At 36.2% G+C, this 26,456-nt stretch overlaps 1 protein-coding gene across 9 annotated transcripts in view; it reads right to left on the reverse strand.

The window, feature by feature from the left end:
* Positions 1-26,456, reverse strand: part of TTC28 (tetratricopeptide repeat domain 28) — a 609,616-nt gene that overhangs the window by 276,976 nt on the left and 306,184 nt on the right. For all 9 annotated transcript variants that reach the window (XM_084993547.1, XM_021074051.2, XM_084993545.1 and 6 more), the window contains 3 exons: positions 18,247-18,394; positions 8,671-8,943; positions 7,645-7,775 (listed from right to left, as the gene is read on the reverse strand). In XM_084993547.1, coding sequence (XP_084849673.1) covers positions 7,645-7,775; positions 8,671-8,943; positions 18,247-18,394 — 552 coding nt within the window. The remainder of the gene's footprint in view (positions 1-7,644; positions 7,776-8,670; positions 8,944-18,246; positions 18,395-26,456) is intronic.

Below are 26,456 nucleotides of genomic sequence, written 5' to 3' on the forward strand. Positions count from 1 at the left end.
CAAAAGCAAATTCCAGGTGGCAGTAAACCTAAACACAAAGGTAAAACAATAAAGCCTCAAAGGAGACTATCTTCATGACTTTAGGATACACAAACATTTTCTTGGAGTTCCTGTTGTGGATCAGCGGTTAGTGAGCCCAACTGGCATCCATGAGAACGTGGGTTCTATCCCTGGCCTTGCTCAGTGGGTTGAGGATCCAGCATTGCCATGAGCTGTGATGTAGGTCACAGAGGCAGCTTAGATCCTGCGTTGCTGTGGCTCTGGTGTAGGCTGGTGGCTGCAGCTCCCATTGGACCCCTAGCCTTGGGGACCTCCATATGCCATGGGTGTGGCCCTAAAAAGACAAAAAGACCAAAAAAATAAAGATTAAAAAAAAAAAATTTTCTTAAACAGGACACAAAAGACACTGATTGTTTTAAAAAGGATTGGTAAAGTGGCTTTTACCAACATTTATATGATATTGGGTAGAAAAGATAGAAATTGAGAAAGAAAGCTTTCGCGAAGCAGAGAAAATTCAAAAAAACTTGAATAAGAAAAACATCGTCAAGAGTTAAAGATGGAGTCTTCTATGCAGAAGGACCACAATTAAGTAAAGATACAGAGGGTAGAGTATAAGGCACGTTTAACAAAGTATGACAAGTAGACTTGCATGAATAGATTATGAGGTATTTGACACATAGAGTAGTTGAAGAAAAGTAATGAGAATAGGTTATGAAGGGGTTTGGACTTTATCCTAAAGGCAACAGAAAGTTGTTAAAGGCTTTTAAGCAGGAAAATTACATGATCAGAACCAAAGTTTAGAAGGATAACCCAGAGAGCTCTGTAGGTGATGGATTGGATAAAGAAGAAACTAGAATTGGGGCAGAGTTAAAGTGGATTCCACAAATTAGAATATTTGCATACTCCAGTGTGACAAGAGGTATGCAAAACTCTTAACAAAATAAACAGCATTTTTTTCTGAGAGTGTCCAGTTTACTTGAATATCTGGAGGAAAACAATTTTACCCTAAAATAAACACCAGTGTTATACAGGCATATGCAACATTCATATGAATCATTTAAACGATGATGACAATGTTAATGCCAATACCAATTCTTTTTTGAATCCTTATTATATTTCAGGCACTGTGCTAAGCAAGCTTTTTATGTGAACTAACTCACTTTAATTCTCATAATAATAAGCAAAGTAGGTACCTTTAAAATAATTTCTATCTAGTTACACACACAGTTTAATCAGATATTAGTGTTTCTACATACCTTTTTCTTTTAAATGTTTATGTTATATTAAGGCTTAACAATCCCTTATATTGCTGATAATAAAACTTGGTACAAGTACATAGCAAAACAGGTAAAAACCTAATAAATCTAAACACATGTATGACCAATCATTTTACAGATATAAGTGCTGATGTTTACCAAAAGATATATATGTTTGTAGTGGCTTTTTCATAACAGGCAAAAATTGGAAACAACTAACATGTCTATCACACTTAGAAGAGTTAGGTAATTTTCAAGGTCATACAGAAATAAATGGCCAAGACAAAGTTCAAGCCTAAGTTTGTCAAATATCTAAGTTCATACTCTGAAATTATCTTCTCATGGCAGTAGCTTCAGGCTATGCTCACAGATCTAGTTAACAGACACACCCTCTTCTTTGCTTGGAGGAGAGTGTCTGTTAAAACATACAGAAAGTTCTAGAGTTCCCCAGTGGCTCAGTGGGTTAAGGATCTGGCATTGTCACTGCTGTGACTCTGATCACTACTGTGGCACATGTTGATTCTGGCCCAGGAACTTCCATATGTGGCATGCATGGCCCAATATACATATAGAAAGTTCTGAGAGGAAGCTACCACAACAGTCAAGACAAAAGATGATATGGCAGAAGGGATGAGCCAGAAAAGACATTTCTCCTATGGAAAGAAGAGAACCCAGTAATAAATCAAACATGAGAGTGAGGCACTAGGAGATGGTTTGAGCACTAGGACAAACGGTGAATGAAGAAGCAGGCACAGGTCGAGGACTAAGTCAGGCATAATGAATTGAAAATGGATGTCTAGGAAGCATTTGGATAAATAAATATGAAGCTCAGGAGAGAAATTAGACTGATAAAAAAACCTCAGAGTCATCAGCATATTTGCATAACAGATTCCCTGAATAAAGAACATCTCTAGTACAATATAATTTATGCACTCTTTTGACAATTAATATTAGCTCACAGGAAGGTCTCCGTGGCTGTTTGAAATTAATTTTGAAACTGTTAAAGCAGACAGAAGGTTGGTTAGATTGAAAAATCCTGTGGAGAAGGTATCACCTCCCCCATTAATTACCTAAGAGTAATCACATAAAAGAAATACATATTGCTTTTTAAGTAAGTGGATAAAGTGGTTTCAGGCTGCTATCTTGCTATGTGGGAAAATCTTAAAATGTACTGTAGCAAAGACATTAAGAGGTAGAAAGATGCAGCTTGGTTTTCTCACTCGAATAGTATTCACAGTGGTTAATTTTTGCTTCAAAAGGCAGCTTCTCGTATTTTATTTCAATATCAAAATAATGCAAAAGGAAAACCAAGATACAATCTGAGGTCACAGATACAATGTCAGAGAAGGCTAATCCTAAAAAAGTACATTCTCTGAACATACTATACTCAAAGAATATAACAGTTTTTGGGTGTGTTCTCAAAGTTCTGACTAGTGCCATAATTAAGAGGAAAAAAAAGGAGGGGTATAAGATAAGAAAAGAAACATACAAAATTATCATTATTTGCAGAAAGTTTGCATTATGAGAAAATCCAAGAGAATCAATAAAGAAATCATGAGCTATAATGAGAGAATTTTCACATGGCCAATTACAAAATGCGCAAAATAAACACCTTTTCTAAATGCCATTGATAACTAGCTTTTAGAAAAGACACAATGGCAAAAATATCCCACTTCCAACAAGATATATTAAATATCTAGGAAAAAAATTTCCCCATAAGTATGGATCAGTGAGGAGCATGAAAGAGTAAACGAAAGAACAGATCAGGCTCTTGAATAGAGGATCAACCATTGAAAAGACATAAATTTATCCTTAATCAATATGTAAATTTCACATACTTTCAGTAAAAAACACAGTGGAAGAGGCTCTAAAATTTGACAAAACGATTTTAAAATACATTTGGTGCAGAAGGGAGAGACAAGAATATCCTAAACATTAAAAATAATAATGGTATGGGACTTGTAGCAGATGTAAAATATATTATAGAGCAACAATAATTAAAACTATACATTAGAAAACTAAAAATAGAACTACCATAAGATCCAGCAATCCCACTCTTGGGCATATATCTGGAGAAAACCATATTTCAAAAAAGATACATTCACTCCAATGTTCATTGTAGCACTATTTACAATAGTCAAGACTTGGAAGCAACCTAAATGTCCATTGACAGATGAATGGATAAAGAAGATGTGGTATATATATACAGTGGAATACTACTCAGTCATAAAAAGAACAAAATAACGCCATTTGCAACAATATGATGGAGCTAGAGATTATCATACTATATTAGACAAAGACCATTATATGATATCACTTATATGTGGAATCTAATTTTTAAAAATGATACAAATGAACTTACAAAACAGAAACAAGTTCACAGATTTTGGGGTTTTTTTTTTATTTTGTTTTTTTTTTGTTTTTAGGGCCACACCTGCGGCATATGGAAGTTCCCAGGCCAGTGGTCAAATAGGAGCTGCAGCTGCTGGAGTTCACAGATTTTGAAATTAGGTTTATGGTTATTGAAGGAGAAACAATGATGGGGAGGGTAAATTAGGAGTTTGGGATTAACATATACATACTATTATATATAAAATAAACAACCAGGACCTATTGCACAGCACAGGGAACTCTACTCAATATTCTGTAAATAACCTATATGAGAAAACAATCTGAAAAAGAATGGCTATATGTATATGTTGAAATAAATCACTCTGCTATACACTTAACACAATATTGTAAATCAACTATACTCCAGTAACATTAAAAAAAATTATCAACTACCAAAATAAAAAAAAAAAATACTATACATTAAAATACAAATTGCCCAACAGCTCAGTAGAATGATACAGCTATGCTCAGAGTCAGATCAATATAAAATAACAAATATCACAATAGAAAAAAATAGGTTTAAGTATTGAATCTCTTTACAAAAGAAATTTTAAAAATAGTCAACCCTATAGTGATCAAAGAAATGTAAGTTAAAACAATAAGATACCATTTTTTAAAATATCAAATTGACTGTTAGTTTCAATAGTAACACCCAGTGTTAACTAGGGCAAGGAAATGAAAACTTTTATACACTGTTTGGAGAACTTAAAACAGAGACACAGCCTTTCGGAGAGCAATTTAGCAATGAATATCAGAAGTCTTAATATATTTTTTCCAGACAAGCCCACTTCTAATAGTTCAACCAAAGGAAAAGATTAGAGATATGTTCAAATATTTATCTACCTAGATATTTTTCCAGATTTCCTAATACCAAAACTTTTGAAACAAATTAAATATATAACGGTAAAGAAATAAACTGAATAAATTATGATAAACCAAAAGACATTCAATAAATATTTAATAAAATGAAGAAACATTTTAAAATAAGTGGAAAATATTAATGAAAAACCAAGTTAAAAAACAGTATTTTAATAGGATTTCAACATTCATATGAATACATATGAACAATTATAATTGCATATATGACCAAATTATACCCAGAATGCTAACAGGATAGTAGGCTTATAGTTGATATTTTTCATGTATTTCTTACGTAATTAGATAAAACTAATAAATATTACTTTAAAAAAACCCAAGAATCTGTGACTATATATAAGATATATATAGTAGAATTGTGAAAATATCTGGCCTTTGCTAAAGAAATGGATTATGTTATCACTCAGCAAAACATAACTGATATGCTGACCAGGTTTTAGAACCACATATGCCAATATCTATATCTTACCAGGGGCCAGATTGATTTCTATTTGTTTCACAAAGCTTCCTCAAGTTTCTATCAGTCTCTGTCTTCTCTGAAATTATAGAGTCTTAGCAGTGATTAAGAGAACACTGAGCATTTGTTGCTCATGCAGTGTTTTAATATTTATGTTTAAAGAGAACATAAGCCCCTTAAATGGAGTGACCACACAACCACTGCCTAGACCCTGGGCCCCCAGCACAGAGCCAGGTACACATTAGGTGCTTCATGAGCAGATGTCACACTTAACTGAATTAAATCCCATAAGACTAACCAACTCAAATTTTGAACCTAATTAAAGTACATATTACGGCAATATTTCCCTTTAGGCATTTTGTATATTCCTTTAAATTCTGAACTGATATTAACTCCAACATTAACAATCCATGGTTGGTTTCAGGGATGTGGGGATAAAGATTTTTCAGTTAACTGGAGGCAGGTAAGAAGAAGTACTCAAACACAACCTTAACAATTAAGAATAATGACAAGAAAGTAACATTAAAATACATAAGAAAATTAATGGTATCCTATAATTCCAGAAGCAAACACAACAGAAGAGACATACAATGAGAGAAAAGAGAAATTTTATGGGTCAGTCTAGAAATCAGACAAATATGCTTCAGCAACACAGAGCAGGAGTATAGGCTAGACAGCAGAACATTCCAGAATAAGGATTCTCCTTCAGTCAAGCTATAGATAACTGGCAATGAGAGTGGGCCAGAATGAAAGGGGAATAGCCAGAAGAAAGTTGCAAAAATTAATGAGGTTTTGATAATCAGAAACTCTGAGGAGAATATGAATGGTATCTTAAACTTAGAAAAGGAGAGGCCACAGATCCTTAACTATGCCAGCTGGACATCCTCTATCTTGCCTCAGAAGGGAAAAGTAGGTTTAAAAATCAGTCTCAGGGGTTCTCACTTAAGGAGGATATCCCAGTAGGCAAGTTTGTGAACTACTGTAGTTTTGGTTAAGCAGAGGCCAGTGGAAGGGGGTGAAAGAGGTCTGTAGTAGGTGGCAACTCTAAGATGGAGAGGTTGGGGGAGGAAACTGGTACCAGTATTATCTCAAGGTCCCTGCCATCCTTATAATTCAATGATTTCTCAATAATTTATTGTACGGCAAAGACATAAAATCTAGATAGCACAGGCTGTGGAAAATTACACTATTCAGAAAAGGGAAGGCAGAAAATTTTTACTTCTTTAAATACATATCCCAACCTCATGCCCCTAATTAAAAGTCCTTCTAGCCTATCTAGTAATTGGGCTAATATACACATTTCAAAGGTTAGGAAAATAGGGTATAAATTCAACTCTTGACATATTTATAATTATCTGTTCCTTCACTTAAATGGCCCTATCTAGATAGCTATGCTGTTCTAGTTCTTAAACCTGGCTCTTAGTGCTGTCAGTATATCTGCCTCTAGAAATCTGATCCCTCTTTTCATTCTGTTAACTTCAAGAAATCAGATCATCTATAATTATAGAAGAATTATTATAAGAATTACCTGTAAACTAAACCTGTTTATAAACTCTCTTGAGAATAAACTACCAAAAGTCCACGGTCCTTGGTAGTCTTCAAAAGCTTTTTTCTGATTCATGGATTAGAGACTGCAGAATTCCAGCCTTCCCAAGGGAATATTCCAGCATACCACTGAAGTAAAAGCTTTTTTGTTTCCCAATTCCTTCCTAGTGCCTTACTGTGTTCTAGAGACATGAAGATGCCAGGTCATTTAAAGAATATAATTAATCTCCAGAATGTCCTATAGTGAAATTCTGAAATGTTAATGTAACTAAAGATATTTCCCAACACAGATTAATTCATAAATTTATTATTGCCTATGCTATTAACCTTCTCTTTCTTATTTATAGCATTAGATTATTACTACCATTTAAGGAATTCCAGATACCATGCAAGGTACTTTACATATATTATTTATAATACTATCACAACTGTGTATGGAATAAACAGAATCATCATTTTCTGAATAAGAAATCAGAAGCAGAGAGAAGTAAAGTAATAACTTCCCCAAGATCCCAGAGCCAGGAAGAACTGGAACAGGGATTCAAATCTGGGCCTATCTCATGCCAAACCCTGTCCTCTTTCCACTCTGCAGGCAACATCATGTTGCATCAACTGGATAACAAGTCTCTGAGAACATTACATTTCATTTATTTAGAAGAGACTAGGATTATATTCTTTATCTTTACAATTCAGATCTCTTGATGAAATTTAATATGCTTCTACCACCTGAGTTAAAAATCCATCAAGAAAACAAGGTAAAGTGTTCACAGCAATAATACTCTATCTTAGATAAAGCATAATGTGTGCTTCTTTAATTTAATGACTATATCATGATGATACAGCTTTTGTTAATTTTACATATGTCTACTCCATAGCACATTTGAAGAGAATAGAACAATGTATCTGAGCAAGCTGTTAGAACCTGAGGTCAGGGACCATGTCTTATTTACCACTATATCCCCAAGGTCTACATGGCCAACACCTCATTTTTTATGAAAGTTAGAAGCAATGACTACAACTTCTGAAAGTAATATTTTAGGATACTTAAAACATTTTGAGCAGCAAAAAAAGACCCCATGTTTCAAAAAAACTGTTTTGGTCTGCAGGTAAACTTCCTACCTCTCGATCCTTGAGTTTCATGGCAAGCACCAACTGATGCCTGTGGTTAGTGAGAGCCTCCCGGTAATTTCCTTTGGAGAAGAATGCAGAGCCCAGATTCCCATGAGCTCGGCATTCTCCTGTCTGGTCACCTGAATTGGGTTTAAAAAAAAGATAAAATTTCTCTAAGTTACCGCATTTTTTGTAGTATAAAATGGCCATCTTAATTTAAGAGACACAGATTTACTAGACTTCGCTGGCCTTCTCTGAGAAAAGTATTTTCTTCTTCTAAAAGACTATATGGGAAGTTATGGTCCTAGAAGTTAAATCTCTGGACAACTGTATTGTTGTTATAATACAATTGCAGTCAGGGACATAAGTGTCCTGGAAATGAGAGGTCATTCCTTTGGTTCTGAACAACCATCAGCTTGTTGGTTCAGTCACTTGGCTCCAAACCTACCATAATATGTTGCTTCTTTATAAGTATGCTGATGGCAGACTCACCATATCTTTTCTCCTACTGCAATCCTGCAATCCCTTGAATAATCACTATAATGATTATCATAAACCACATTTTTTTTATAAGCAAGGAAACAGCAGCATGGAGAGGTTAGGAAATTTGGCAAAGGTCATACAGCTGGTAAGTGGCAGAGTCAGGATTCTAAATTCAGCAGTCGGGCTTCATAGTCCACTCTCTTAAACATTACACTGCACTGTCTTTTCCAACAAAATGATGGTGCATTCTAATATAGACAAAAATTATAATTAAGGTGAAAGACTCACCCACAAATACTATCATTTGGGATATTAAATCTGTGAGCCTGTATCTCTGAGGTGGCAATGAACGTTAGTCCATATCTTTTGGCTTTTTGGGAGCCTTGGTACCTTGTTAAATGAAAAGCTCTAAAGGTCTGAATACTCTAAAACAGAAATGTCCTAGATACACAATCACTTTTCATTGCACATGTCATTCCCATTAATGTCAGGTTAATCAGCTTTCTTCATTTTCTTTCTATAGTGAAGTAAAGGAGAAAAGCATAACTCTACCTAAGGTCTTGGCTACATCCAAGTCCTGCTGCATGTATCCAGTGCTCTTCTCTGTGTTTCCAAGAGACCAATAAGCACTGCTCAGTGCAGAGAAAACGGAACCTCTCAGTTTGAGGCTGCAGGTGCCAATCTTCAGAGCAGCTTCTAAGACAACCACAGAGGCTCCGTGGTGGCCAGCTGTCAGGAGTTCCTGCCCAACCACAGACACGACCACAAAGGGACTCTTGTCCAGTTTCATTTTCTGAAGCTGCTGATAAGTGGGCTCGAGGGAGTCTGAAGGAAAACAAAAGAAAGTAAGAGAATGTAGGGTGATACACAAAATAATCTTTTCTAATATGCTCTAGGAACAAATGTTTATCATACCTTTTTACGGCCTATTTCAGATATAAACTCTCCCACCTTTTGATCTAGCACCACCCTCACTGTTCACGCATTCATTTGATTCATTAACACCAACCCTAGTCTAGAAATTTCCTTCTCTTCACTCCTGCACACATATGCCACACTTGTCCTCTCTTCTGGTCTTTCTCTGATCCTAACCCACCACTTTCCCAGAATGGTTCTCCCTTCTCTGACCTGTTGCCCTCTCAGAATACTACAGGCACATCACTCAAGTCTCACCTCTACTGTGTACAGGCAGATCTCAGAGATGCTGTGGATCTGGTTCCAGACCACTGCAATAAAGTGAATCTCACAATAAAGCAAATTACAGAATTTTTTTGGTTTCTGCACATATCAAAGTTATGATTAAACTGTACTATAGTCTATTAAGAGTTCAATAGTATTATGTCTAAAACACCTAATTAATTTAAGAATATTTCATTGCTAAAAAATGATAACCATCATTAGAGCCTTCAGAGTCATTATCTTTTTGCAATAACAACATAAAAAAAAATCAATGATCACAGATAATATGAAGAAATATAATAATAACAAAAAAGTTTGAAATATTGCAAGAATTACCAAAATGTGACACAGAAACATGAAGTGAGCAAATACTGTTGGGAAAATGACTTTAATAGACTTGTTCACTGCAGGATTGCCACATAGCTTCCATTTGCAAACAAACCAAACCAAACCAAACCAAACAAACAAAGCATAATATCTGCAAAGCACATTAAAGAGGTGAAACACAATAAACAAGGTATGCCTGTGCTATCCCCAGGTTTCCTCAGCTAAAGATAAATTAATCTTTGTATCTAAATTTCTGCTTCATTTTTTATAGTTAGTATTTATTGCACTTTGTCCCTTGACCATCTTAGACCTGTTCCATGTGTATTGATTTTTTAAATATTTTCTAGCTAAATCTAAAGACTATCATAGGACTGTTTAATACTTCATTATAACTCCACAGCAATTGGCACAATGTGGGCACTAAATTTAAAAACTTGCCATTTCCACATAGGTGAAACTCCCTAAAACATCTGGGATTCAAAAAATGTTTATTAAACTTGAATTTGAATGACTAATTAATTAACTCTGTCTACCTTTTCCCCTAGAAGATATAAAAGTAGCTCTTACAAAAAATTAACCGTCACACTCACTGGCAACCCAGTGTCCACTACTGTTTTTGAGACCAGTATGACCACATAAAAAAAGTATTATCAATTTTTATCATGGTGACAAATGAAACCATAAAGAAACATCAGAGATTACTAAGGTAAGATGGAAGACAAGTTAATGTTTATCTCATTTTATTTTCATGTGGTGTTTGGAAAAGATATAGATTAAGGGTCAGGAAGCTGCAAGGAGATTCTTTTCATTTGAGGCTAGGTTTGAAAGTGGATGACCTCTAAGCTCCTTCTCCCTCTTCACCTTTTTTTTTTTTTTTTTTTAAGACAATTGCAGAGCTAAAGACTATAACCCTATAATAAAGTAGCACTTATAACACATTTGTTGTTAGTTTTCCTGAAAAATTATTTCACATTAGTTATTCCACTGTGCATACGTTAAAAAAAAAACAAAAACAACAACTATAAAAAGTGTGGTCTCTTTAAACTGTGAATCTCTCAGCTAACAGTATTGCATTAAAACGTAATTTTTACAATTTATGACTTTAAGCCTCAACTCACCACTAAGGAGCTCTCATCTGAATTAATATCACCAGGGAAACCTTGAAACCTACTGATGCCTAAAGCATTTTTTTCCCTTCAATCAGATCCCTAAATAGAGAACAAAGAACATTTTTACACCTGTCAAGATGTAAGCAGTACATAGTACGAGTAAACATCTGTTAACAATAGGATTAAATACAGGCACAAGAACCCAGGAATTGCTAGAACAGGAAAAGAACAATGCCATATTGAAATAATCATGAACAGAATATTGGTGGTACCTGCTGATGGATTTGGCAGCCAGTGATGAACAGATTAGCATCCCACTGGCCAATTAGCAGAAACAAAACAAATTAGAATCTTAGAGCTGAAAAGACCTTGAAAACATCCTTATTTTAGAAATGAAGAATCTGAAAATTCAATTCACATCCTTATTTTAGAAATGAAGAATCTGAAAATTCAATTCACGTAAGGTCAGATGGCTTGGGACAGAACCAAGATGAGAACCCATCGCAAGGCTTTTAAGTCCAGCCTCTCTGATACCATACTAGGCAAAATTCTTAGTTTTTCACACAAGGAATCATTTCTGGCTGATTTTAAGTGGAAAGGAAGTATGGCTATTGGGAAAGGTGGAAAACCAGGCCTCCATACCCACAGTCAAAATCACATCACAAAAGCTTCCTGCTGAAGGCAATATAACAATTGCAACTAAACACAGGACACCACAGTTTGCCATGCTGCCACCACCACTACTAAATGCCACCCTAGGGAAATGGATGTCACTATTGTCCCCTGCCACACCAGAACAAATTCTGTATATCCTTTCTTCTTCGGGCCTTTAGCTCCCAATTCAAAGGTGGGGTCCTAGTTGCAAAGAAGGATGGGAAAGTTAGGATCTGATGTTTTCACCTTCAATAGTGGAAAGCAAGGAGGCAGAAGTATAAGAGAGAGAATTCCCAAAACACAGGAAGAGCGTTCAGACACTGACAGTGCAAAACAACTGATGGCCAGCAAATATTCTCATTTCAGTTGGTGGTTATTTTAGCCATAGCAACCATGGCTAAGTTCAAAAAAAGAGCCATCTGATACAGCCTCTAAAACTACATAATGGTAGAAAGAAGAGAGAACACTGCCACAGTTACAGGACCAAGGGAAATACCTGGAAGACTCTCCACCTCCCAAAAAAAATCTTCACTAGTACAAATTTTTACTAAATAAAAATGAAATGGAAGGGGCAAACGGTAAAAGATCAAATTTCCACTTGCAGTATATATATTAAAAGACAAATTATAATGCAAGCTCCTCAGAGGTTGGAAAGGGAGTAATTACCAAGGGTAATCAAAAGTTTCATTAGGAGTTCCCGTCGTGGCGCAGTGGTTAACGAATCCGACTAGGAACCATGAGGTTGCGGGTTCGATCCCTGCTCTTGCTCAGTGGGTTAACGATCCGGCGTTGCCGTGAGCTGTGGTGTAGGTTGCAGACGCAGCTCGGATCCCGCGTTGCTGTGGCTCTGGCGTAGGCCGGTGGCTGCAGCTCCGATTCAACCCCTAGCCTGGGAACCTCCATATGCCGCGGGAGCGGCCCAAGAAATAGCAACAATAACAACAACAACAACAACAAAAAAGACAAAAGACAAAAAAAAAAAAAAAAAGTTTCATTAAAGGAGAAGTTGATTTCTTGAGGAAATTGTAGGACTTTGACAAGTCTAGCACTTTTTTCTGCAAGTGGAGGGTATTTTAGGCAGAAGCTTTGTCCCAACCAAAGGTATCAGGAGAAGATAGGTACACGGAATGAAAAGGAATGATGAACAGGCCAGCTTGAATGGACCAGAGAATATTTATAGGGAAAGAAGCTAATGTGGAATAATGGAGAAAATATTGAGCTAAGGATAAAGAGACCTAGATTTCAAAGCCACATAACATCAGTTTCCTCACTTTGTCAAATGTATCAATTATGATGGTTACGTAAATCTATACATGTTATACATATGTATATGTCAACATTAAATAAATACATATGTGTAAATATATATAAATGTATATGTGTGTGCATCTAGGCATGTGTAAAGATATATACACCAAAAGTCCATTTTAATTTATGCAAATTTTAAAAAGTTTAATGTCAAAGTTCTCTGCTTCGGGCTATAATTATGTCTCATTGGCGTACACTCTATAATCAGAAGGTCTGGTTGATTAGCAGTTGTCTACTCATTTGATAAATAAAAGTGGTAGGGTAAGTTTTTATTCAATGTATTAAAAATACGTATAGGCTGGATTAGATAATCTCCAAGATTCTTCCCAACTCTATTATTCTATGATTCTAATTCCTATTCTAAACTTAGGCTGTTAGCAAAAAGACTAATTTTGTGCTCTTTCTCAGGTGAGGTGGAACAGAGTTTTGGTAGACTGTAGATATAAAGTTGTTTTTTATTCATAGGAATTATGCATAATATATAAAATACCCAATGTCAAAACAATGTCATAAGAATGTAAAGGTCCTTTGCAATAATCATCCAACACCAGTTATGTGTTTTCAAAATGTGAAGGCTTTAAGAATTTAAGATAAACAAAGTCACATTTTCTGACACTTGAAAAGCTTATAGGAAGGTAGAAGAGGCTAAAAATAAACAAACAGGCAAAACAGGTATTTTCTTGCTGCAGAGCAGGTTACAGATCCAGCATTGTCATTGCAGCAGCTTGGGTCACTGCTATAGCATGGATTTATCCCTGGCCTGGGAACTTCCATATGCTGTGGGCATGGCAAAAAAAAAAAAATTTTTAACTCACTTAAAAAAATAAAATAAAAATAAACAAATAATCACACTCAGCTAAAAGATATATTTATTTCATCACTTCTAAAATGCATGTTTACTCACATATTAACATCTCTGAATTTGAGATTTAATATCCTTAAATTCAATGGTGTCTCATAATGGTTGGTTATTTCTGTGTATAATGGAGTTAAAAGAGCTCATTCAGTTTATGTAAAATTAAAACTTAAGTGATAAGAAATAACTAGGTCATTACTTAATTATCAGCATTTTCTTTTTTCTTAGAAATATATAAAATAATGATATAACTTTCAATCCAGATTTCTCAGCATTGGTAGGAATTGCTCCAAAACCTCAGAGGAGAAAAAGTGCTAACTACTCTGGTAGGTCATTGAATGCTTTCTGGAATTAATGACATCTGAACAGAAATTGGAGATATAAGAAAGCAATGTTATCCAGGAACTGAAGATAACTTTTAGCCGGGAGTATCTTGGTGAAATGCACAAGTAAAATTGGTCAATTTTGTTATGTCAATTTTACCACAATTGAAAAAAAAAAAAAAAGGAAATAAAAACTAACATGTTTAGTTCTTTGTCTAAGCCATTTCACATTTTTCTGGATTTGCGTGTGTATTTATTTATATCCTACTTCATTCCAAAAGTATTCAAAGGCCTTCTGTAGAAATAAGATGGAAAACATAAAAGTGAGAGTGAGTAGAAAGTAAAGTAAACTCAGAAACTAATCCTAGACACATTTCCTAAAAGTGGCCAGGACACTGAGCTCTAATGCTGCACAAAGGACAAAGCAAAAGAATAATCACTTAAAAAATTCACAGAACTTTTACATAAAAACACAGCAACACTCAGGAGAAATGCAGTTTTTCCAGGCACCAAGTGCTCATCAAAAGGACCATGTGTGCTGTATAGTGCTTATCCCACATTCACAACTTAATGTGAGAGCAAGCTTACCATTGCTGCTCCTTCTCTCCACAGTGAGAAGCAGGGCATGGTACTGCAGTGGGGAAGGTGTCCTAAAGGGGTCTGCCTTTACATGCCAAGGCTTGGTTCCCAAAACAACATTAAGAGGTACATGTTATCACATCCCATTTACAGGTAAGGACTGAAGAGTATAGAGAGGAAGCAACCTTGCTCAGGCAATAGGATAGCCAAATGGCAGTGCTGGAATTGAGAGTCCAATCTTTTGGGAGGAAAGTCAATTTTTTAAACATAACATTTCAGAGACAGACCATCTGTGAAAAGCAACTGCCACTTAAGAGAATCAGAGAAAAAGAGTTACCAAGGGTGGACAATCAAGTAAATAAAACGTGAGCCCCAACTTGTTCCCAGGCTAGCAGTCGAATCAGAGCTACAGCTGCCGGCCTACACCACAGCCACAGCCACACAGGATCTGAACCTTGTTCAAGACCTACACTACAGCTCAAGGCAATGCCAGATCTTTAACCCCCTGAGTGAGGCTGGGAATTGAACATGCATCCTCCTGGATATTAATCAGATTTGTTCCCCTGAGCCACAACAGGAACTCCCCATTCAAGCATTTTCCACTAGCACTTCATAAAAGCAGCTTCCTAGAGCCTCGGGAGCTGATAGAAACAGCTACCATACAACAGGTGATAGCCCATAAAGGTAATAGTCTTTAGACTACTGAATTAACAAGAGGAGAGAAAATATACACAAGAGAACCCTCAGCAAGCGGCAGCCCTGGCGTCTTTAGAGGAACAAATAAAGGTAAACTCAATCCCACTTTGTAATTATATTATTAAATCTGCGGTTGGCAGTAGTACTATGCTGCACCACCCAAATTTGCATAAACATTTATAAGATACAATGAACTGAAATTGCTGAAAGACTATCTAAAAAGGAGAAATGGAAAATGGTAAAAGGATAATTTCAAGAGTCAAGGAGTCATGAAAAAGAGTCTCATTTTATATTAATACTTATTTGTATATTTTCATAAATGATTTAGGGGAAATACATTACATACAGTAATATAAATATAGCCACAGGAGAAAGAGATTAACTGGTATCTGGTTAGTGAGCATGAAAAACCACAAAAATAAGGTAAAACAGACTTAATTCAGTTAGCAATATAGGCAACAATATTAAAAAATCAGGTAAGTTTCAATACGGATAAATGTAACACATTTATTTGGGGAAAAGGGTATATTAACATAGATTAACCCTACCTTTAAAATAAAAAATCTTGAAACTTCTCAAAAAGGCCAAACCACAAGAATGCCGTGCACATCATGGGAGCTTTTTTTGCTTACAGAAGCACCCAGACTAGGGAGTTTCTTTGTTGCATTTAAGAATTACAAAACGAAAACAACTGGAAGTTCCATTGTGGTGCAGTGGGCTAAGGTAAGGATCCGGCATTATCTCTGCAGCAACTCAGGTAACTGCCCTGGCTTGGATTCAATTCCTGACCTGGGAACTTCCACATGCCGTGGGCACAGCTAAAACAAAACAAAACAAAACAAAAAACCAACTTACACAATAGATCAGACCTATATGTACAGTGACCCAGACTGCATAGCTATGCAACAATGGCAGAAACTGAAAATACTGTAGGAGGCTAAAATAAACAATGGGTAAAAAAAAGCGCAGCAAATGATGACAGATTTTGTGAATTACAACCATATGACAAAAAGAGAGGTCATTAAGATGTGAAATGAGGAGTTCCCGTCGTGGCGCAGTGGTTAACGAATCCGACTAGGAACCATGAGGTTGCGGGTTCGGTCCCTGCCCTTGCTCAGTGGGTTAACGATCCGGCATTGCCGTGAGCTGTGGTGTAGGTTGCAGACACGGCTCGGATCCCGCGTTGCTGTGGCTCTGGCGTAGGCCAGTGGCTACAGCTCCGATTAGACCCCTAGCCTGGGAACCTCCATATGCCGAGGTAGCGGCCCAAGAAATAGCAACAACAACAACAACAACAACAAAAAAAAAGACAAAAGACAAAAAAAAAAAAAAAAAAAAAAGATGTGAAATGATGCACAGAACAACTCTGTGCAAAGCAAATCTCTCTCTATAAAATGTAGATTAAGAAAAGCCCACCTGGAATAGGTACAGCAGTAAAGGCAATGCCAAAAACAAGTTATATTGCTTTAAGGAAGAAGAAAATACTGAAGCATTCCAGGCACCTGTAAGATGCAGCTTGCTCTAGGGTCGCCTTTAGGTCACTCAAGTATAAGATGAGAAAGAACATGGCACAGAAAACCCTAAGGGTGACAGCAGCACGAGCTATTTCTTAGAGTGCAGAGATGATTTCCTTATATTTATCTAAACAAATCGCTCAAAGGCAAAATGGTAAGTGTGATTCTGCTGCTCTCAACACATTCACCCCAATATTCTAAGGCAGCAGCAAAAATACCTCAGAATAAAGAAGGGATATCTTCCTGAACTAAATAAAAAAATGTTTCATGTAAATTACTTACAGAATGGGATAGGGAAAGAATAAAAAATACTAGGGAAAATGGAAAGGAGAGATGGCTTGATTTTATTTGTTGTCCACTCCCCACTCCACTCCACCCCTGCCAAGTCCTAGAGCTCCAAAGTGCATCTGCTCTAAGTCAGAGTTTATTACCAGCGGGTCCCCAGTGGGAGAAGCCATTAGGCTCCCACAGCAAAGACTCAGCTTTGTGTGGGGTTATAAAATTGCATGAAGGAGGTTTCCTTACCAGTTTTTTTCCTAAAACATGAAATCTTTGACTTTCAGGAAAAGTATTCTTTTATCGCTACGAATTGCTCAGAGACTATGTGAGTACCATTTAGTTCATCAAACTTTTACTTAGCACACATTTTGAGCCAAGTACCATAGTAGCCAGTGTATTGAAAATACCTAATGCTACAAATATTTTCGAAACTAAATAAATTGCCTAATGATACTGCCATCAAAATTTTCAGGTTCATTCAAAAAACATACCATTTCAGAGACAAAAGTTCTGCTTGACATAATCTAATTAATATGGAACATTAATAGCTGTTTACTATTTGCCATCCACCTGCCTTATTGTCTCTATTACTCTGCAAAGGTAACAACTGATCTACACTTTCAGTTCAATCTTCCCAAGAACTCCTTCCTCAAAAATCAATGTTCCTCAAAAGGTAGTCAATCTGATTTGGGCCTTAAAACCCCTCCAACCTCCACAGTACTATCTGTTGTTTCCCCAGAATACCAATAGGTATAAAATAGAGGTAGTAACAGGAGAAAACCATGTATCTGTCTCTCTCTCTCCTTTTAATTCAATGTAATCTTTTAATGCTCCTCTGAAAAACTTAGACACAGTCTACAGTTAGATCCATATTTTCTATTATGAAATATTAGAATTTCTAATATCTTGTCTTATTTGATTATTTCTAGATGGTGCACTGGTCCAATTGAGCAGATAAGTTTACTACTAAAGGTGTTGTGGTTTAGAGGCACAGAATCAGAATTACAAAAAACATAAGGATTCCTCAGATAAACATAAGTTGATTCGTTTACCCAGTAATACAGTTTGTTAAAGTTCAAAAATATAATCTAGGTCTACAGACTTGTAGGCTAGTGGCCTTACCACCACCCTAGTGTCTCATTAACGTCAGCTCTTGACAGTGATTCTCGGTCTTCCTTTGTCTGAAATATCCAATCTTAGCTAATTTGGTAACCTATCAATTCTCAATGCCTGAGTCTAAAGTCTCAAAGGCTAGAAATGTTCTACTTTAAATTAGTATTGGACCAAATACCTTTCATATTTACCTCTCATGGGAGATTTCATGGCAGCTTCTACCATCCCCACCAGAAGCTGGAGACTCTTGGGGTCCTGTGCCAGCCCAGACGCAAAGGCTGCCAGGGCATCGGCATGACGTCCGAGGTACTGGAGGGCAACACCCTGTCGGAAGTATGCCTGGAAATAAAAGATAATGCATGTTTTACTTAATACACCATTTTCCAACAAGGCTGATTAGGATGATCATTAGAACAAAAGGTCAGCAGAACTAAGATTGAGGTGATCTTGGTTCAAAAACCTAGGAAAGGAGTTCCTGTTGTGGCACAGTGGTTAATGAATCTGACTAGGAACCATGAGGTTGCGGTTTCGGTTCCTGCACTTGCTCAGTGGGTTAACGATCCGCGTTGCTGTGAGCTGTGGTGTAGGTTGCAGACACGGCTCGGATCCCGCGTTGCTGTGGCTCTGGTGTAGGCCGGTGGCTACAGCTCCGATTTGACCCCTAGCCTGGGAACCTCCATATGCCACGGGAGTGGCCCAAGAAATAGCAAAAAGACAAAAAAAAAAAAAAAAAAAAAAACCTAGGAAAAAGATTGTAATCACATCTGATTTCTTTGAACATCATAAAATGTAAGTATACTTCTTTCAGGCAAATTATATTTAAAACTTTCATTCTTTTCATTTCGAAAATACATTAGTGCTTTGTTTGTTTGGTTTGTTTTTTTGCCTTTTTAGGGTCGTACCCGTGGCATATGGAGGTTCCCAGGCTAGGGGTTGAATTGGAGCTGTAGCTGCAGGCCTACACCACAGCCACAGCAACACCAGATCCAAGCCGTGCCTGCGTCCTATACCATAGCTCACAGCAGCGCCAGATCCTTAACTCACTGAGCAAGGCCAGGGATCAAACCTGCGTCCCCATGGATACTAGTCAGATTCATTTTCCTCTGAGCTATGACAGGAATTCCTAGGCATAAATCTTAAAATTTTTATCTAAAATATGTGTGCCTTGCTTAGAAACAAAATAAGATTGCTGGAGTTCCCGTCGTGGCGCAGTGGTTAACGAATCCGACTAGGAACCATGAGGTTGCGGGTTCGGTCCCTGCCCTTGCTCAGTGGGTTAACGATCCGGCGTTGCCGTGAGCTGTGGTGTAGGTTGCAGACACGGTTCGGATCCCGCGTTGCTGTGGCTCTGGCGTAGGCCGGTGGCTACAGCTCCGATTGGACCCCTAGCCTGGGAACCTCCATATGCCGCGGGAGCGGCCCAAGAAATGGCAACAACAACAACAACAACAATAATGCCGAGGGAGCGGCCCAAGAAATAGCAACAACAACAACAAAAGACAAAAAAAAAAAAAAAAAAAAAATAAGATTGCTGTCCTTGGTATTATTTAGTTCGATTAGTTTAAAAACTAGTTCCATCAACGTGAATATAAGAAAACATCCCTCCTTCCAGGTACTTTACACAGAGTCAGAAAATTAATAAAGTATTTAAACTTCAGAATGATCTTAAGAAGATATAGTTTGTTTTCAAACAAATAAATGATTAAAGTGTTACTAATATATACCCAGCAAAAGACCTTGTACCTGATTAAATAACACATAAAAATGGCATCATTAATACATTCACTGCTTATATAACAATATCTGCTTCTAAAATACTTGGCCTCCTATTTAACTTAAATACTCTTACAATACTCTATGTTGATAGCACAGATATAACTCTTTTAGTCCAATATATTTTGCAATTGAAACAAACTGTATTCATGGGATCTAAAGGAAGTGTCAAACAACTTCTAAAACTACTACTCATTAAATAGTACCTAATTTTATAATTTTATATTACATGCACACACACACACAAAGAGAGAGCCCCCTCATGTTTACAAAACATACTTACTTATGTCATTTCATTTTTATAACTATGCTTTGAGTCAATTTAAGATAGGCAATACTATTCAGTATTTCTATTAAAAAACAATCTGTAAACAGAATGAATACTCAAATTATTATGGGCTATTCAGACTTCTATTAGCTTAAAGTACTAGCAGCTGTTAAAACTTAGACTCCAGTAAGACAACAACCTGTAAATGCACACTTATTGCTAATTCATAAGATTATTTCATTTCACTGGACTTAGACACTTTTTAATCTTTAATGTGTTTATACACATTTTTCACTATCCTCTTCATTTCACATTTTAGGTGATTTCTATAATCCAAGAGGCAATATGTACCACATTCCAACTAAAAATAACTATAGTTTGCATAATTCTAGAAATATTAAAGCTAAACTAAAAAATTGAAATGTATGTACATACATATGTGTGTATGCCAAATACCTGTAAACTGTACTTATCATTTATGGATAGAGATAAAACATGATTTCAGGTATATATTTTAAGAAACATAAAAATCTATTGTGGTAATCATCTCAAAATATACCAAAGTCAAATCATTCTGCTGTATACCTTAAACTAATGAAGTGCTGAATGTCAATTGTATTGCAATGAAACTGGGAAAAAAATGTTTAATTTGTCTCAATGGATTTTAATAATTTCTTGCATATTTAAAGAAAAACATTATCATTCATTATTTCACTGAAAAAAAATACTGATTTTCCTGTCTGCCAAATGAAATCCCTCAAAAATATGATGTATCTACTCCTTAGCAGGTAAGCAAAGTTTAGTGTTAAAGGCAAGTTATGGTGTTCAATACACACAGAAGTTAAAGAAGTATTTTGTTGTCTTAGGACAGTCAGAAATTAGATGAGACAAGGTATGACTAGATCATGGTGCCCACAATCTCAGGTTCCTTTCTTCAGATTTTGATGAGAGATATAGGTGAGAAGGCTCAAAGTTCTCCCTTGATCCTCCCTTATTTCCTTGCAGAATCCCCAAACCAACTTTGTAAGATTTTCTTTGTTTAAAAGCTTAGAGTTGTACCCCTGTCAAGATAGCATAATGAGTCGAGCTCTGACAACCCTCTGCACCTAATTCACAGCAGTACTCTCCTAACTTATTCTCAAGCAAAATTATTTGCATGTATGAGTAGCTGTTGAATTAAAATTAGGTATCCTTCTGTGAGAGATATGCCATTATGGAGGTAAAGTTGATGATCAGTAAACATGTGCAACAGTAAACTATTCACCCTGGAGGTAATGAAGGACCTTTAAGTCTTTTCTTTCAACATTCTATTCCTGGTTCACAATTCTAAAACATCACTGAACCCAACAAAAATCTAAACTTCCTACCCTCCTGCAGTTCAAATGAGTAATGAGGTTAAAAAAAACTCCCATGCTCATAGGTACATATGTATATTTATAACATAAAATATAGGGCAAATGTATATAATATGAAATGATATATAAAATTAAGAGTGTTAACGTATATGTCTAATACATAATCACTTTAAAGTATTCACAAATATTCTGCCTTTGATTTGATCTTTATTTTCAAGTGTCATACTTTAATGTTCCTTCCTGTCTTCCACTGTTTGAATTCGACTTTTTTTTACATCTTCTGAAGAATAAATATCTCTAACTATAACATGGTAGTTTAACTGCTAGCAATCATACCACCTGCTACCACATCATCACCATCTTTGTCAACAATGTTTGTAAATTACGTAACTATTTTACTGACTTTTCCCTTATTATTTTATTTTAAAATGAGTAGAGGAGTTCCCGTCGTGGCGCAGTGGAAACGAATATGTCTAGGATCCATGAGAATGCAGATTCGATCCCTGGCCTTGCTCAGAGGGTTAAGGATTCCAGCGTTGCCATGAGCTGTGGGGTAGGTCACAGACGTGACTTGGATCCTGCATTGCTTGGCTGTGGTGTAGGCTAGCAGGTATAGCTCCAATTCGACCCCTAGCCTGGGAACCTCCATATGCTGCAGTGTGGCCCTAAAAAGCAAAAAATAAAAATATAATAAGTAGAAACTGAGGAAACAGAAATGCTGATTCTACTTTTTTAAAAGCAGCAGCATTAATCTATAATTTAACACAAATGGGTAAAAAGCAAAAATGATTACAAAGTGACAAAATCAGGAAAGCTTTAATATCACTGGGTGTGCATAGAACAATTAATTATGCTCAGTTTTGATGGAAAGTGATAAAATTAGAGAATATAAATAAAAAATGATTCTTAAAATGAAAGGTACAATTTGAGATTTTATTTTTCAGTTCTCTAGTAATTAAACTTCACACTTACTGAACATGTCCATCTCTTGTTTAATATTTTTATACTGCTATTTCACATATTTGACTTTCATATACTTTTTCAGAAATCCATTACATGGTAAAATAAAAGACTGCTTCTATTACTTAAAACCTACCCATCATACAAGCACAATGTAGGTATATACATATTATCTACTATAAAATTTATTATATATTACAAGTTACACATCATGTCACATTTTGATGAAAGCATAGGACCCATGTCCTCAATAAATTTCCATCATCTTGCATCAAATAGGCATCTGTATGGATACATAAGTACAAATTATTTTTGTAATATATTTTATGTATCTTTATTAGAACAAGGGAGAAACTAACAGAACTTTCTACAATAATGGAACTGTTCTCCATACTGTCTAATTACAGTAACTTCTTGCCAGTCATTTGTGGCTATTGAGCACTTAAAATATGCCTAGTGTGACTAAGAAACTAAATTTTAAATTTCATTTCATTTTAATTACTTTAAATAGCCACACTGGCTAGTAGCTACTATATTGGACAATGCAGTTCTAGAGTTTAGTCTTCCTTTAACAACAAATCTCCAAACACAAAGTGAAAGAGTATATACTAGGCAAGTAAGAGAACTACTACGAAAGCTTTGAACTGAAGCTATCTGACTTACTCCCAGGGTAGCTGTTGTAGAAGAGAAAGGACTCATAAGGTTGACATTAGAATCCTACTCCAGTTGCTTTTTAGCTGTGTGCCTTTAATCAAGGCACTTAACATCACCAAATTTCATGTTTCATTTCCACTTACAGAGAGGATGATAATGATGACCTCAAAGGGTTATAACAATGATTACTAATTGGTATTTAATATGAAATGTGAAACAAAGAGTGGATACTTTTTAGAAAATTGAATAGAAGTAATTTTCTCACTATTAACTCTCAATTTGGCATTTGCTATTTAATCTGGTGGCTCATCTGCTTTGCCAGCTTGCAGAATAGAAATCACTTTTCATAAAGTAGGTGAGGGACTGACAAAAACTAGGCAAAAAACAAAAATTAATGATCATAATGATCCCCTTGAGTCATTAAGGAAATAGTTAACTACAGTTTGGCATCTTCCATTTCAAAAGCTTGTAAAGTAGGTAACACATTTAAGGGAAATTCCTAAATCAAAACTACTTTTAAAAATCTTTATACTTTTGGTATTTGATTGGGTAGGCTTCAGTTCTCCAATAAACTTGTTATTTGGGAGAAACACCATATACAGGTTAAATAAGTCCTTTGGCTTAGGTAGAAAAGAAGAAATAGGTGGCAGAAAATAGATGACCAAAAATCTATCTGTAGAAACATAAAAAAGTCCTTCCTCTTAGAGGCTTTATCCTGATACACTGAGTATTAGAATGACTACAAGATGTTCTGAGGCCTAAACCTGACACCTATTTTACATTTAACAAGAGCCCAGTCTTACCATATCAGTCCTGCACTATAAATTGTAAAGTTTATTTTTTTACTTTTTTTTCCCATTTTTGGCTGCCCTGTGGCATAAGGAGTTCCCGGGCCAGGGTTCAGATCCAAGTCACAGTTACAACCTAAGTCACAGCTTTCAGCAACACTGGATCTTTAACTCACTGTGCCAGGCCAAGGGTCAAACCTATGTCCCAGCACTTCAAGACACTGCTGATCCTTTTCCACCTCAGCAGGAACTCCTTTTATTACATTTTTTTCTTTTCTCTTTTTTGGCCATACCTGCGGCATGTAGAAGTTCCTGGGCTAGGAATCGAACCCATGCCACAACAGCAACCCAAGCAACTGTAGTGACAATACCAGGTCCTTAACCCACTGCATGGTAAGAGAACTCCTAAATTAAAAGTTTTAGTGCAAATATGTAGATGTTTTATTTTCCAAAACCTTTTCTAGCTATAATTTGTTGAACCGCTACTCTATGCCCCACACTGGGCCAGTTGTTTTCCATAGTTTTTCACTAATATTCACAATATTCTGCAAGAAGATCTTATTATGACTACTTCACAAAAAATGTGGTTATGAAACTTGCCCCAGATCACAAAGCTACAAAAATGAGACAAATCTACTACCAAAAACTCTTTCCACTATTCCACACTACCTCTTTGATAAAAGAATTAATTTTGTGAAATTAACCTCTAAATCAAGCCTTTTGTTTGGGAATTCTTATACTTGCAAAATTCAACCTATGGAGGCAGAAATAAAGGAAAATCAGAAATGACACATAAAATTTATGAACATGAATATTTAATCTCTATTCCATTAGCAACCGTTGATTGTAGAACAATTTTTAATGAATTGGATGGAGGGAAAATTCATTTCATTAACCTTTCATATAAATGTATTATTATTGAACCAAACAGGCCACTGTACTTGCAACTCAGTTCGATGTTAATTAGATTACAGGCATGAGGCTTTAAATCAAAGAGAAACAAAAGGAGCCATCAGCAATCTTCTCAACCAATGCTTGTTTGGTTGCTGGCTAAAATGGATTTTTACCTGCAATACAATTTGCCATGCTTCTTTTATTTTCTGACATTTTAAAGTGGATTTTCCTTTGCTTCTATTTGCTGACTTTTATACTAAAAATTAAAATTAAAAAAAACCTTGAGAATCAGCAAAGAACACATTCTTCAAATAGCAATGTGTTTTACCTGCTCAACTGGGAGTAATCATTCCTATCTCTCCTGAAAACTTTTTACTAGTGTGTCTTATTGTACACTGAAAGCACATGCAAAAGATGAGGATATTTTACAGAAAAAGATTTTATTTCATAGTGAATCACCCAGAGTGCACTGAATGATCACAGTTATCAAATGAAACCAAGGTTCTTTTCTATCCCCAAATCTCTGATGCTCTGATGTAATAAACACATTGATACTTGGAAAAAAAAAAAAAAAAAAAAAAAAAAAGATGAGGTTATTTTAGAAAACATTTAGTTTGCAACTCAGAGTCAAAGGCCCAAACTGCCTAATCATAATTTTCTAACCAAATCTGCTACTAGGAATTGTTCTTCTCTCCAATGTGGCTTTTAGTACATTCAATATCAATTTCTTTTTTTTTTTTTTTTTTTTTTTTGTCTTTTGTTGTTGTTGTTGCTATTTCTTGGGCCGCTCCCACGGCATATGGAGGTTCCCAGGCTAGGGGTTGAATCGGAGCCGTAGCCACCGGCCTACACCAGAGCCACAGCAACGCGGGATCCGAGCCGCGTCTGCAACCTACACCACAGCTCACGGCAACGCCGGATCGTTAACCCACTGAGCAAGGGCAGGGATCGAACCCGCAACCTCATGGTTCCTAGTCGGATTCGTTAACCACTGCGCCACGACGGGAACTCCCAATATCAATTTCTAAAAGAAATCTGCTCTCAATCATAATTGTCTCATATCCTTTTCGGCTATCTCTTCCCCTAAAATTAATTTTAAACTAATTACATCAAAAAGTGTTAAACAAGTTTATGGGGAAAATCGTATTTTGAAAATAAACTAGAAATTTGATAAGCAGTTAAAAATGAAATGACAACCAGGAGTTAAATAACTAAGTAGGTGTCATTTTCTAGACTAGAGGAATTCCCAATGTAAAAGTTATATCAGATTATAAAATGTATGTACCATCAACTGGAGTTTCTCTTTTAAACTTTAAAAATAAACAGTGAAAGAAGTTTGGGAGTTCCAATCGTGGCACAACGGAAACAAATCCAACTAGGAATAATGGGATTGTGGGTTCGATCCCTGGCCTTGCTCAGTGGGTTAAGGATCTGGCGTTGCCATGAGCTGTGGTGTAGATCACAGACTTGGCTTGGATCTGGTGTTGCTGTGGCTCTGGTGTAGGCCAGCAGCTACAGCTCCAATTGAACCCCTAGCCTGGGAACCTCCATATGCCACAGGTATAGCCCTAAAAAGAAAAAAAAAAAAAAGAAGTTTGAAGTCCCTTAGAGTAGTGATTCTGAACTGCCCATATCTTGTGCCTTCATTCTATGGCTGTGGCACAAGAGGAGTGTAAAGTCATGCCAGGAAGAAAACCAAAGAATCTCCT

This window comes from Sus scrofa, chromosome 14 (assembly GCF_054392235.1).
Source record: "Sus scrofa isolate SSC_HxYL_T2T_F1_AM1 chromosome 14, Sscrofa_HxYL_maternal_Yorkshire_Landrace_v2.0, whole genome shotgun sequence".
NCBI classification, from domain to species: domain Eukaryota; kingdom Metazoa; phylum Chordata; class Mammalia; order Artiodactyla; family Suidae; genus Sus; species Sus scrofa.